At 42.2% G+C, this 14,701-nt stretch overlaps 1 protein-coding gene across 2 annotated transcripts in view; it reads left to right on the top strand.

Annotated features, from left to right (window-relative positions):
• LOC133055949 (fatty acid desaturase 2-like protein FADS2B) overlaps positions 1-10,022 on the top strand; it is a 42,535-nt gene extending 32,513 nt beyond the window's left edge. Inside the window, exons 7-12 of one of the 2 annotated variants that reach the window (XM_061141040.1) lie at positions 2,623-2,699; positions 2,861-2,958; positions 4,581-4,677; positions 6,935-7,014; positions 8,444-8,569; positions 9,952-10,022. In XM_061141040.1, coding sequence (XP_060997023.1) covers positions 2,623-2,699; positions 2,861-2,958; positions 4,581-4,677; positions 6,935-7,014; positions 8,444-8,569; positions 9,952-10,012 — 539 coding nt within the window. In that variant the 3' untranslated portion in view covers positions 10,013-10,022. Of the gene's footprint in view, positions 1-2,622; positions 2,700-2,845; positions 2,959-4,580; positions 4,678-6,934; positions 7,015-8,443; positions 8,570-9,951 lie in introns of both variants that reach the window. The other variant, XM_061141032.1, reaches the window with a different exon arrangement.
• The last annotated feature ends 4,679 nt before the right edge of the window (positions 10,023-14,701 follow it).

The raw sequence follows: 14,701 nt of genomic DNA, 5'->3' as shown, positions 1-14,701 counted from the left end.
AGAGACGATCCCATGTCTAGTTGTGCCTCAGAAAAGCAGCATGCTTTATTTCAGACTTACCTGGGTGAAATCTGAAAAGGAAAATAGAAAAGCAATTAGGCATTCTTATTGGGCATCTCATCACTCTGGCTACTGTACAGGGAAGGAGATGTTCCAAGAAGGATGGGAGGCAGGATGCCAATCAAGGGGTCTGGAAACTGTGACTCTCGTCCTGGAAAAATACAATACTTATGAAGAAGAAAAGGATAGTGGCATATGGATAGGGAGGAAAAACAGGAAAAGAATGCACAAGCACTGACAATAGGTGCCAGAAAAAGCAGAGCCTCATGAATAAAAGTCACCTGCAGAGCTTCTGTGTGGAAGAAAGTTGACTGTTCCCACAGCTTACATACAGCTGGAGAAGGTATTTTAGTGGACACATACACACACACACACACACACACACACACACACATACACATACACATATAAGATAGAAAGATAGATCTGGATATATTCTAGGCTTGACAGAAAATAGGGTAGCTGAATAATGCTAATACCAATGAAAATATTAGAAGCAAAATGTTTTGCTCTAAACCAAGTCAAATTTATGAGAGCTCACAAAGAAAAGTTTAGGACCCCAAAATATGCTCGTCTGAAACATGCTTACTCATTTTGAAAAGAAACCCAAATGAAGGAAGATTCCAAACATTTCCCGTAGATCAGTGGTGCTCACCTAAGAGCATAGTTGCCCCCAGTGGGACGTTTGACACCGTATAGATACTTTTTTGATTATCACAACAAAGCAGGAGAATGGTACTGACATCCACGGGGCAGAAGCCAGGGATGTCATGAAATGCCTTACAGGACACAGAACAGCCCTGAACAGTAAAGAATTATCTGACCCTAAGATGCCAACAGTGTTAAGATTGAGAAGCGGTTGCAGATGATCTGGCTCGCCCAAACACTGGCCACCAGTGGTCATCTGTCTCCTGCCTGACCGGGATGGCCTGTGAGTCCATTTTCTGAGACACGAGGCTCAACCACCACTGCAGCCTCTTCCAGTGCTAGAATTCTGAGGACTTCTCCTAATGCGGTTATTCTCTTTCAGGACCAAAAAGGGTGTGGAGGACATTGGTGCCCCTGTTTGAAAGGGAACTACTCCAACCCAGACAGATGTGTATTCACATAAGAAAAAACTGTTGGGGTCTTTTGTCTGAACTCTCCTCCTGTGTGTAGTAAAACAATACAGCCTTAGCTTATGACAAATGGGTGAATATTGTAACTTCACTGCAGAATGCCCAGCTTACAAACCACATCGTCCTCAGGAGCTGTTTCATTTTGTCATTTTCTTTCAAATGTCTTCAACTTAGTATGACAGGTACATATGAGTCGTACTCAACCCGTCAAAGAGAGATGAAGCTTGACATTTCATAAAGATGGGGAGACAGCTTTCATGCAGATTCCTGTAGTAGGGAAAGGTACTTCACTACAAGCTGAGCTCAACTCTCAGAAAAGAAAGTTGGGAGACTTTTAAAACACTGAGATATGCTAAAAGAAATTAGGGAAAGAGGATAAAGGGAGGGGAAGCTGGTCGTGTGGTTAAGCCATGTGTGTCTCCTCACTGGCGCTTATCAAAGTCAAACTCCTTACCTTCCCAAAGGCTGCAGGACAGAGCCCGATCCTGCAAGATTGTACTTCAAAGGGATGACTCCCAAGTCCTTGAGAAAGACATTTCTGGATCAGGGACAATCCATTCCAGAGGGACAGAGTAAGAATTTTATAATTGTAAGTTTTCTAACAAATGATCAAAGAAAAAGGAGGTCAGAAGCCTACTGAACAAGCAGTAAGTTCTTTGGACAGTCTTGAACTTTCTCATGCAAGAATTTTAAGGGGGCTGGAGTCATCCCAGGAGCATGGCCCTGAATTGTTCTTAGAAACTATTTCTAGCATTTGTGCGAGTCTCTTAGTGTGTAGGGTGGACAAAATCATCTGGGCTGACAATTCACAGACTTTGAAAGTTTACAGGTCAAGTGTGAAGCCTAGTCAGGAAAGGGATCCAGAGCATCTGACTCAAGTTTGATCAAGGAGAGAGTTGTGAAAGTCTGAAGGGTCTCCATATGACTCCTATGTGCTCCAGGCAACTTCACTGGTCCTGGGGGAAGGGCAGGTAAATAACTATCTGGCCAGACTCAGTATGCCTGCTCTACATCTGCCACCTCGACATATTGTGACAGGGCCCAACACGAAGGAGTGTGAAGGACTGAAGGATTCCAGAGACCTTGAGAAAACTTGAAAGCTCAGAGCAGAAGCCCTTCCAGGATACCTTCATCAGGATTGACTCAGATCTTCAAAGCTTCCCTAGTCTCCTTAAGGGAGCTTGAACCAAAGTCCTGGTTCAGCCTCAGAGACTCTAAAAGCCCAACAGCATCCAGGATGTGGTTGTGGATCTCCACCTTGCATCCCTTCTCAGGGGCAATATTCCAGGGGTAGCATGTTAAGGAGATCAACTCCCACTAGCTTGCATAGGAATCATATCTGCTCATTTGTTCACATGTTAAGGAGATCGACTCCCATTAACTTTCACAGGAATCATATCAGCTCATTTGTTTATGAACTTTTTGTTTGTTTGTTTGTTTTCAGTTGGGGCCCCCCTTTTCATGCTGGTGTATATCAACATGAAATCGATTCTAGCAATGTACCGCAGAAGGGCCTGGAAGGTGAGTAACTCGATTCCTTCTCTAAAGCTAGATCAGGCTGGGAGAAAAGGGAAAATATAAATGCTTGGTTCTTTCCAGATGTAGCTTCCCTGAGTATCAGGATATAAGATTTAGCCAGTTTTATTTCCACTAGCTTAACTTTCAAGCACTTCTTTCCGCAGGACATTGCCTGGGTCAGCAGCTTTTATATCCGCTATTTCATCACATTTGGCCCTTTCTATGGAATCTTCGGAACCATGGTGCTCATATATTTAATCAAGTAAGGAAACATTAATATTCTCCTACTCTTATTACCTGGATGGTCCTCTTACCTTCCTTAACTGAGCTATTTATGATTAGCAATGATTAGCAGATTATGACACCAGACCACATTCTTGTAACTGAAACGTTTCCAAGAAAATGTGGGGTAAAGCAGCTGAAGTAGTTGAGTTTCTTGGAAACTGAATTTCCCAATAATGCCTTTTTTTCCCACGTGATTAATTCCCAATTGCAGTATAGTAATCCCTCAGCATCTGAGGAGGATTAGTCCCTAGACCCACCTCAGTCACCGAAATCCAAAGATATTCAGGCTCCATAGTCATCTATCCAGTATGTGGTTCCTCAACTGTGGATTCAGGAAAGCACTAATCTTGTAGTACTGTGTGTTTACTTAAAAATATTCACATTTAAGTGGACCTGCATGATTCTCAAAGGACAATTGCATTCTGCCTGATCACCAAGTCCTTCAAACTGTAATCCAGCTGGACATCATAATTCTTACCAAAGATAGTAGGAGAGGAGCCCAGTTTTTTAAAAAGTTATTTTATGACTAGAGATTTTCCCCACATCAAAAGCACTTTAAACTGAATCACCCCATTCACCTAGCGATGCATCCCTCCCTCATCACTCGCGTCCCTGCTCATAGCAGCTGCAGGACCTCCGCTGCTGAGGGCTCACGGTGGGCCTCCCTGCTGGCTCAGACAGCAACGCGCCCGCCTGCCTTGTGGGAGACCCGGGTTCCATCCCTGGGTGGGGGAGATCCCCCGGAGAAGGAAACGGCAACCCGCGCCGGTATTCTTGCCTGGAAAATTCCATGGATGCAGGAGCTGGTGGGCTACAGTCCACGGGGTCGCAAAGAGTCAGGCACGACTGAGCGATTTCACTCACTCTACATGCATTACCTTATTTGATGTAATCAAAAAATGCACAACCAGGCAATGTAGATAGTACCAATTTCATTTTTCTGGTAAGAGAACTAAAGTTCAGAGGAATGAAATCACTTACTCAAGAGCAAATAAGGGCCAGTAGCAGTGCCAAATCACAACTTGTACCCAGTTCTATCTGATGACAACAGCCAAGCTCTTAATCACATTGCATATATGCTTAAGTTGTTGTTGCTTTAGTCGCCAAGTCATGTCTGACTCTTTTGCGACCCCATGGACTGTAGCCTGCCAGGCTCCTCTGCTCTGGGGGTTTCACAGGCAAGAATACTGGAGTTTGTTGCCAGTTCTTTGTCCAGGGGATCTTCCTGACCCAGGAATCAAACCCAGATCTCCTACATTGGCAGATGGAATCTTGACCACTGAACCAGCAGGGAAGCCTGACCTTCAGTTATCTAGGTATTTTCTGAGCCTTGCACCAACGCCTTCAGAAAATACTGGGGACACTGCTCTGGTACAGTAGGCTGCAAGACAGGGACTGTGACTGATTACCTAGTGTGCCATCTTTAGATATTAAAAGTCTACAAAGATGGAAAACAAATAACCACCACTTTATTGGATCTTTTGAGTTACTGCCATTTCCTCTAATGCTCAGCCAGATCTGCAAGTGGGTATGCAAGCCCAGTGACTGGAACTGAAACTCCCCAAGGAGTGATCACATCTTCCTTTTATTCTCTTAAAGGTTTCTTGAGGGTCCGTGGATGGCATATGTTACCCAGATGAGCCACATACCAATGAAAATGAGCAACGAGGAGAACCAGGACTGGTTCAGCACTCAGGTAATAATGCAGTTCTTGGGAAAGCATCCACCAAAGCATCCTGATTGCCATCTGCTTACCTCAAATAATATTTATTAGAGGCTTGCCAGGGGCCAGGCACTGTCAACTCTTTTGCATGTAGCTACATGTAGCTATGTGCTCAGAGTATTCCCACTTTAAAAATTATAAAACTGAGGTAGAATAAGTTATATAACTTGTGTAAGATCACACAGCTAACTGGTAGAAGCAGGTTTTAGTTATTTATTTGGCCACACTGTGTGGCATGCAGGGTGTTAGTTCTCCTACCAGGGATCAAACCTGTGTTTAGTACACAGTCTTAACCTGTGGACCAGCGGGAGTTCCGTAGAAGCAGGTTTTAAACCTCAGCAGTTTGATTTCAGAACCTTTGCTCTTCACTTCAGTTCAGTTCAGTCACTCAGTCATGTCCAACTCTCTGCGATCCCATGAACCACAGCACGCCAGGCCTCCCTGTCCATCACGAACTCCTGGAGTTTACCCAAACCCATGTCCATTTAGTCGGTGATGCCATCCAACCATCTCATTCTCTGTCGTCCCCTTCTCCTCCTGCCCTCAATCTTTCCCAGCATCAGGGTCTTTTCCAATGAGTCAACTCTTCGCATCAGATGGCCAAAGTATTGGAATTTCAACTTCAACATCAGTCCTTCCAAAGAACACCCAGGACTGATGTCTTTTAGGATGAACTGGTTGGATCTCCTTGCAGTCCAAGAGACTCTCAAGAGTTTTTGCTCTTAACCAAGTCTTAATAAACTACAGCCAAAGGGCCAGTCTAGCCCAGTGTGTGTTTTGGTAGTCTTATTAGAGCACAGTCACACTAATACATTACCTATTCTCTATGATAGCTTTCATTCTTAAACAGTAGAACTGCATAGCTGTGATGCACAATTAAAACATTTACTGGGTAGCACTTTACAGGCAAGGTTTACTAAACCTGCCTCAACATGAATCTTTCAATGAATCTTTCAGTCTTTCAATGAATCTCACACTCCTAGAATAACAGAAGGAAGAACCCTGGAATCCCCCTCATTTCATTGTATAGGTGCTGGGGCCCAGAGAGGAGACTGCCTTCTCTGCAAGCATGCTGTTAACGATTAAAAGATTGGTGACCCATGCAAATACAACTGCCTCCTAAGCCTAACACTGGCTGTGCCATGATTAAGTGGAGAATCCAGGCATCATACTGCTTCCTCCTCCATGCCCAGTTCCATATTCAGTGGACATTCCACACGGTAGTGCTTCTCAATCTTTTTGGTCAAGAAACTACTCTTAAAACTTATTGAGAACATCAAAGAGCTTTCATTTGTGGAAGTTATATCCACTGATACTTACTGTATTTGAAACTGAATCTGAGAGTTTTAAAATATCTATTAATTTTAAAATAACAAGATAAAGCCAATAAAGGTTAACATCAGAGTGATGACATCATCCCATGTTTAATAGCCTCTGGTAAAACCCATGCTATAAGCATGTATGAATGAGAATGAAAAAGGCAAATACTGTCTCAGAAGTATTATGGGGATCATTTTGACCTTAAAGATCCCCTGAAAGTGTCCTAGGGAACCCCAAGGTTCTCTAAAGTATACTTCGAGGAACCGTGACTTAGAATAACTGCAAAAATAACATCCAAAATGGCAACAACCCTAACAAGGATTAAATCTTAGAAAGGCACTGAATAAAATCACATTCATAAGCATTCTAAGTAGTCTGGAGAATCCTATGAACTTCTTCTCAGTCTGTCTTTGAATAAAATAAAATACATGAGATTAAAAAGGAAGCTACTTGTATATATTAATAAATGTATTTCTATGCACAAAACCCTTGATTAAAGCCCTTGTATGCTTTATTCCTCATTTAGAAGTCCTTTAAGTCTATTCTGTGGTAATAACATTCAAACTCCTATAATTTCTACCAGAGTCCTACAATCCCACTTCCATCTGCCAAACTCCTTACTCATGACAGCTTAGTCTTCTGATTTTGAGGGCAAATAGTGACTTAGTCCTCTCAAATCCTATTTACTTCTTCATATCTATTGCCTTATCTATACTTCTTAGCAAAATGACTTATTTCCTTTATAATTGTCAGGTCCCTGAGACCTGGGACTTATTTCTATCCCTCATGGTTTGTTACACAAAATGCTTACTCCATCAGCACTTGCTGAATGATGGATGAATAACAGAGTAACTAAATCCCTTGTTTATCATGAGTTCATTTACATCTAATGTAAGCTTTTTCTTTGCAGGTCTTGGCCACCTGTAACGTTGAACAGTCCTTTTTCAACGACTGGTTCACTGGGCACTTGAACTTCCAAATTGAGCACCAGTGAGTAAGAGAAATAGTTCACGATAAAGGGCAAGGGCTGTTACTTGTAACTGCCCTCCATATAGTCCAGAGCGGAGCAATAGACCCACAATCTTAAGGGAAAAAAATGAACCAGGATTCTCTAAAGGATTAACAACAATGTTAAGGAAAGGAAGAAAGAAATGAAGGAAGTGTCACAATTGCGAGTACATGGAGTGAAATCTTGGAAAAGTATCAGTGACTCAGTTTCCAGAATCCGATGGGCTTAGGAATCTCTTTGCATTTGCTTTCTTGGCAAAACCTAAGAGAAATCAGGACACTTGGGTAACCAACTTGTGTTCAAACTTAACTATGCTATAATTCAAATATTTACTTATCTGTGTCTTTAGAGCCAAGGTTACAAAATAAATGAAGTGGAGTCCCTGCTGCAATTTCTAAATGGTATCTGGAAATCCTTTACCCATGGGCCAGTTACACAGAGGAAATGGGTAGTTCACGCCTTGATGCAAGTTAAAACATTGAGAGTCAGTTTCTCCAGAGTATCAGGGGAGAGGCTTTGCACATTCTCTTTGTCTAAGCCATGTGAGTCTATGATAGTCAAAGAAGGAACAAGACCTTATTTGTCCAAGGAATTGTTTTCATTCTATTTGTCATATTAGGGCTCGACAATTTCAGCAAAAAATTACTCCTCATAGTTTTGTTAAAGGAGAGGTTTACATCCAAGACTGTCATCTGGCTGACTAATGAAAACTTGGGATTAAAAATCCATCTCTCCTCACTTCTTATTCCTTTCTTGGGACTGTTAGCTCTTTACCATGACTTAATATACATTCATCTATTCTTGCTAAGGAAGTTAGAAAGACAGAATCTAAGACAGAGATTAGTAGGGGCAAGGTGGGAGATTGAGTATCTCCAGATCTCTGGGTAGTTCTAAATGGTAGAAAGTTCTAAATGGTACACTTTCATTTGATCAGGCCAAAAATCAACAGTTGATGGAGCTAAAACATATTCTCTTAATTCTTCCTAAACACCTGCCACCCACAAGGCTTGTAGAGGGTTAAGAGCTGACTCATTTGAAAAGACCCTGATGTTGGGAAAGACTGAAGTCAAGAGGGAAGGGGACAGTAGAGGATGAGATGGTTAAATGGCGTCACCGATTCAATAACATGAGTTTGGGTAAACTCCGGGAGTTGGTGATGCACAGGGAGGCCGGGCGTGCTGCTGTTCATGGGGTCAGAAAGACTCAGACATGACTGAGCGACTGAACTGAACTGAACTGAAGGGATAAGATGAGTCTGCCAGCAAGTCTTTAACTTCCCAGAACAAAAGTATTGTGCAAGGTCAAGGTTGGGTCTGCGTGGCTGATCCCATTTTATTTTGTTAAAGGGGAAAGGGAGCTTTGGGTTTCTCTTTAGGTCTGAAAAGTTTTATATATCCTCTTTTTCCCTAGTCTGTTTCCCACAATGCCACGCCATAATTACCACAAGGTGGCACCTCTGGTGAAGTCACTGTGTGCCAAGCATGGACTGCCGTATGTGAATAAGCCCATGTTGAAGGCATTTGGAGATACTCTCAGGTAATAACAGTCCCCCAACCCACAGCTCTCATTTCCCTTCACTGCTGGTCCCCAGACTCTTCACAGCTTTATAAATCATACAGTCAATAGCTATTTATTAAGGAACATTCATGTGCCCAGCATGGACAGGAGGCTCTATAAGGAACAACACTAACAGAGAAATGATAACAGTCATTCCTACCATTTACCTGCTGCCTTCTAGGTACTTCTTAGTGAAAATACCTTGGTGCCAAACTTAATTACAAGCTTCTTATAAACCAGGGTTCTGTATTATTTGTCTTTGTATCATCCACAAACCTTGACATGCTTTAGAATTTAACCAGTTGGAAGGACTCTCCATTCATCTGGATCGGGGTTGAAAACTAAGATTCTTGCAGGGTCTGCTGGAACAGGCAGGGGTGACTCTTCCTGTAGGTACTGAGAATCCATACTCATCCTAAAGTTTGCACAGCTCCCTAGAGAATCCTGTGCCCATCAAATTAACAGCCAAAACCTTGGCTGATTTTTTTTTATTTTCAGATTAGGAAAAAGAAAAACAGTACCTTATTAATATGAATAAATAAGCCATCAAGGCTAGACCTGGTCAGATCTGACCCCTGAGCAGTGATCCATCTTCACTTTCTACCACTGCCCTCCTCCTTTCCTGCCCTCCCGATATCTGACCTCACTTCACTTGCTACATAACTCCCTATCCCTTGCCCGTGACACATCCTTGGTCACTTTTTCTTCTACCTAGAATAATCTGCCAACCTGCCTTCCCCCTCCTGTCACCTTCTCAAGTTCCATTCCCTCTCCAAAGCTCACCTGAAAGGTCTTTTCTTCATCTCAGTCCTCCCTTGCCCCCAAGACTAAACCTGTCACATGCTTGCTTCTCTTCATGTCTGACTTTTATCACAATCATGATTAAATAGCATATTGGATAATATGTGTCTCCCAGTGCAGACCAGGAACTCCAGGTGGACAAGACTCTCATCACTCCCATTCAGTGCTGTATCACCAGAGCCTAGAAAAATGTTTCACTTTATAAAGTAGGAGAGGTAGGTGGCTACAGGATGAGTTGGTTTATAGTCATATGGTTTATCTTACAGAGATTCAGCAGAGCTTTTTCTTTTAATACTGGAGAAAAGGAAAGTGATGCTTTGGAGTACAGAAAAGCATAAAACAAAATATCAGTCTCCTTCATATAGAAAATGTGAGCTTGCCTTCTAAAATATAAATCAGTGTATTTGACTCCCTCCGCCAGACAAGATAGAAAGAGGTTTTTCAGATATAGCTGAAAATGACAATGTTGTAAAGTATTAAGTAAAAGAGCAAATGTTCCATGAAGTAGCTCCTTTGACCTGAGTCTCACCCGCTCATGATTTTGTCTGCTCCTCTTGCAGGGCCCTGAAGAAGTACGGAGCCCTCTGGAAGGAGGCATACTGCATGCATCCACAAACATAATGCAGATGTGCATGTGCTAAAGAGAAAACCACAGGCCCCAAAAGTGTCACTTGTGCTAAAGCCCATGGTACCAAACCTCTACAATACCTGACATAATTGCAGTTACAGCCTTCCCCAGAAATGTAATCTTAATCATCTAGTCTGGAATTTTGGGGTAGGTGACGTGGTGGCAATTTGTTGTGTTTTACTCCTTCTCCATTCCTGCCCCTTGCCCTGAGAAAGAAGATATATATATATATATATATATATATATATATATATATATATATATATATCTGCATGATAGAACCCTTGTAATTCCTCCCCCCCCCAAAAAAAAGAAGGTGTCTGCCCTCAATATACTTTGCTGATGGCTTCCTTGCCCCTCCTTTCTTCCTATAAAAACCTTCCATTTGCACAACCCCTCAGAATTCCCCTCTGCTTGCTAACTGGGATATTGCTTGATTCAGAGGTCATTGAATAAAGCCAATGAAATCTTTAAATTTACTCTGTTGAATTTTTGTTTAATAGCTTGTTCAATAAGCTTCCCATAGGAGGATACCAAGGTCTATTACTTTCACAATTTCCCAGATCACTGAGCATGGCGTTAGAATTCAGATGATCAATCCTGTGGATCATGTCTGACCTCTGCTCACTGGCCACATGAATAAAGACGGCTTAATTGGGTAGACTTCCATTTAAGCTAAATGACTCATGAGAGTTATGTTACAGTTCCACCTGAAATTCTTCAATGGATTCCCATTGCCCTTGGAATAAAGTTGCAATCTGCAACCTGGTGATTGCCAGCAGACTACCAGCACCGGCCTTCCTCCGAGAACCCTCTCCCTCCTTGTGCCACTCCCTCCCTCAGCTTCAGGCCCAGGCAGCCAAAGCAGGCACAAGGGAAGAATGTCTGACCTCAAATAACACCCAAAAACTAAGTCCCCATACCACCTTCAGGGAACTAAAAGATCAGGACGTGACTAGAACTTGAATGCCAGAATCCTTTTAGAAGCGAAGGGTTCTCCGTCCTAGAAGATCCCATGTTGAAGCTTCAACCATATCTTATCCTAAAAGGACAGGTTCCAAAGCCCACTAATTGAAACCTGCTCCACCAACATTTCTGCCAACTAATACATCCTCCACAACTCATAATGTTTGATCGAATCCCAGATCAAAGACACAGATTGAGCCCTTCCCGCATCTCCTTGCCAGTTGGCCTCAAAACACTCTTCTCAAAAGCTGCTGCCATAGTATTGGTTTCTACATGCTTCAAGCAGTGAGCCCTTTGCTTGGTAAAGATTTCAAGGAAGCCTCTCTGTTAATTCAAGGCCTCCTTGTGATATGCTGCTACTGCTGCTGCTAAGTCGCTTCAGTCGTGTCCGACTCTGTGCGACCCCATACACAGCAGCCCACCAGGCTCCACCATCCATGGGATTCTCCAGGCAAGAACACTGGAGTGGGTTACCATTTCCAGTGAAAAGTGAAAGTGAAGTCGCTCATTCGTGTCCGACTCTTAGCGACCCCATGGACTGTAGCCTACCAGACTCCTCCGTCCATGGGATTTTCCAGGCAAGAGTACTGGAGTGGGGTGTCCTTGTGATATACTCTGTAGTAATTACTAGAGGTATATTTTTGCATCTATCTGTGTGATTCCTTAGTCTTCCACTGTAACTTGCAATATCCGTAAGAGTAGAGACTGCCTGACATTATAGAGACACTCAATGAAGACATGAAAAAGGAAGGGAGGGAGGGAGGGAGCTGGAGGGGAGAAAGGAAAGAAGGAAAGAAGGAATTTGTCAACTACAAATTGGCATGTGACAGCTACTCTGCAAGGAATAAATCAAGTGCTGCTGCAGCTGCTGACATGCAATACCCTCTGAAAGGAATTAAGAGTGGAGAACAGGAATAAGGCACTCTGTGCTCTTGGAAAAACTTGCAGGAAAAGTCTTCAGATAGTTAGATATTTTCAGGAGGAGATTTTATGAGCCCAGTTATTACATCTGTTCATATCCAGAAAAGCACTAAACTCATTAATGGTGAATTTGCTCCTCATGACTAGCAGCAAACCTCTGCCAAAATGTGTGCATGGCTGCAGGTCCCTCTTCACTAAAATCATATATGACACTTACCTTATCCCCTAACAAGACACTGAAATGTTTTCAGAGATAAAAGAACAAAACTGAAAGTCAGGCAGCAGTTGCTCTTTGGAGCAGTTTCTCAGAGCTATCAGAAATGCTGTCTCCCAGGATGAAGTCCTCATTTTACCCCAACAAAACTTAACTCACAGCTCTCATGTTGCACCTTTCTTTCAGTCTACAGGAGGAAGGGAGGGAGGGAGGGAGGGAGGAGGCAGGAAGAAAAAGCTGTGTGTAAGTGTTGCTGTTGTTCAGCAGAATCGAGAAGTGGATTTGAGATTTGGGGATAACATAGCATGAATTCAACCTGGGAAAAGTTCACTTTCCCTATGGCTTTTCTCTGATACTCTATTTCCTTGAAAGCCTCCCTCCTTTCGATAAAATCATGTAGTAAAAAAATTGCTTACATTTTCAGTCCGGCATTAGATAAGGGTGAATGATTGGATTAGAAGTCAGGAACCTCAGTCCAAATTTCAGCTCCTCAGTACCCTACCATGAAATTAGCCATGGCTGTCACACATTGCCTCGATCCTTAAAATAGGTGAGTGTATAATATTATCTGGCCTATTTGCATCAATGCATTGTTTGGACAGACAAATAAAGTAAGGTAAATAGAATACTTGCATAAGCCAGGAACACTCATTCAAATGCTGGTTGTTATTATTAATGTAATGAGGGTTCCTCCCATCCTGGACCATCAAAATCAAGAGCAATTTCGAGGTCAAGCAGATTCACAGGACAGAAAGACACTGAACCATCTTAATGGTGAAGAGGGCACATTTCCTTCGATGAGAGGATTATGAGCACAAGTGAGACCATGATTTCTCCTATCACAACAGGTAACACCTGGGAGTCACCTTCCACTTCTGACTTTACGCAGTCCCCTGGAACCAGCAGCCAGATCTCAAGCCAGAGGAATAGTGAGCCGTGGGCTCCAGTTTACTAACTTCCAATTAACCATGTGAGTGCACAACTCTTTAGTGGAAACCATGCCAAATCTATCACTTGTTGCTTACACAATATATTGTAAAGGATTTTCTTGACTATTGTGAGGCTGTCACGGCTAACGCCATGACAGGCAGCCTAGATTAGGAGTAGGCCTGGTTTTCCGGGGTAACATAATTATCAGGCCACCTGGAGCCAGCCAATCAACATGTGCCTAGCAAGAAAAAGGGAACCTATCAGGGGAAAGCTGAAAGCCCACAAGGATTGGGCCAATAAAAATTGCCTTGCAACTGTGTAACCAATCCACTTGCGCCAACTACCCGATTGTACCCAATAAATACCCGAGAGAACTGGGGCTCAGGGCCTTTTCGCCCTCACACCCTTGGTGAGGGCGGGAGGCCCTGGCTCGAGTCAGAAATAAATTCCCCTACTGCAAGTTGCATTGTCTCGAGGAGTCTTCTTTCCCGATCGGGATCCGGACTATGGGCAGAACAATAGGAGTCCACACTTCTAAAGGGTGCAGCTTGGGATGGATATGGTCAGAGTTTCATTCCTCTCATTCCACGAAAGGAATGAAATGAACATGGGTACATGTTTTAAACTTCAGAACACTAGGATCCCTTAGAGTTTGAAAGAGAAAGAGTCAGTAAATATATAAGGAAATGTCACTTTCCATCATTTGTTGAAAAATAAGCCCTTCTGTTCTAAATGAAGTATGTATTTCAAACTTTAAATAGATACAGAAAAGTGAAAGAAAGCAGCCTCTTTATGGAAGGTTACAGAAGGTTGAAGTAGAAATAGCAGCTAAATTTAGGGGGCCATATGTGCCATAAATTGGATTAAAAACTTTACATAGATTGTTTAATTTAATTCTTATGATAATTCTTTGGGCATGTTTATTTTATGTCTATTTTCAAGACAAGCACCAGAGGCTTATAAAGGTTTTGTCACTTGCTCTAGTTTGTGCCGTGAAGAAGTATGGGAAATGAGACTCAAACTCAGGTGGGTCTGTCTCCAGAACTGAGATCTCACCCTCTGCTGTATTGTAGTAACTGTACTGCTGACGCTGTAAATGGTGATGAGAAGGAAGAGAAGCCAGACTTGCATGCACACAGACTACTACATATGGCTGTGAGTGAAGTTATTTGCTTTAAGGGTTTTGCCTCTCATTTCTATAACTCAATTGATTATCACACAAACTCCAATGATGTCAGCATAGATTGCCATTTAAAGATCGGTAAGACAGATCAAAAATAACTGATTCTGAGTTTTGTTTCAGGCAGTTCAAACCTAGATAATTTTAATGAATCAATTAACCACATCAATAGATATGGTTTCTTCATTTCTAAAACAGGAATAATAATCATTCATGCCATATGCATTTCATATAGTTGTTTTATTATCAAATTAGGCCATTCATATGAAGGTCTAAGTAAATCATAAAGTCTGTGAAGATGAAAGAATGGATAAGATGGATTAAGATGTATATGGCAATAAGGAACAGGTTTTGGTTTGTTCCTCTTTCCAAAGTAAAGTCACTTTATTTCCTACTTTCCAACTTATTAGCTACATTTAAGATCTTACTGTGTGAAGAACTTTGTCAAGGCATTCTTTACCTCTTCATTTC

The sequence above is a fragment of the Dama dama genome, chromosome 1 (assembly GCF_033118175.1).
Source record: "Dama dama isolate Ldn47 chromosome 1, ASM3311817v1, whole genome shotgun sequence".
NCBI classification, from domain to species: domain Eukaryota; kingdom Metazoa; phylum Chordata; class Mammalia; order Artiodactyla; family Cervidae; genus Dama; species Dama dama.
This window is presented reverse-complemented; position numbering and strand designations above follow the sequence as displayed.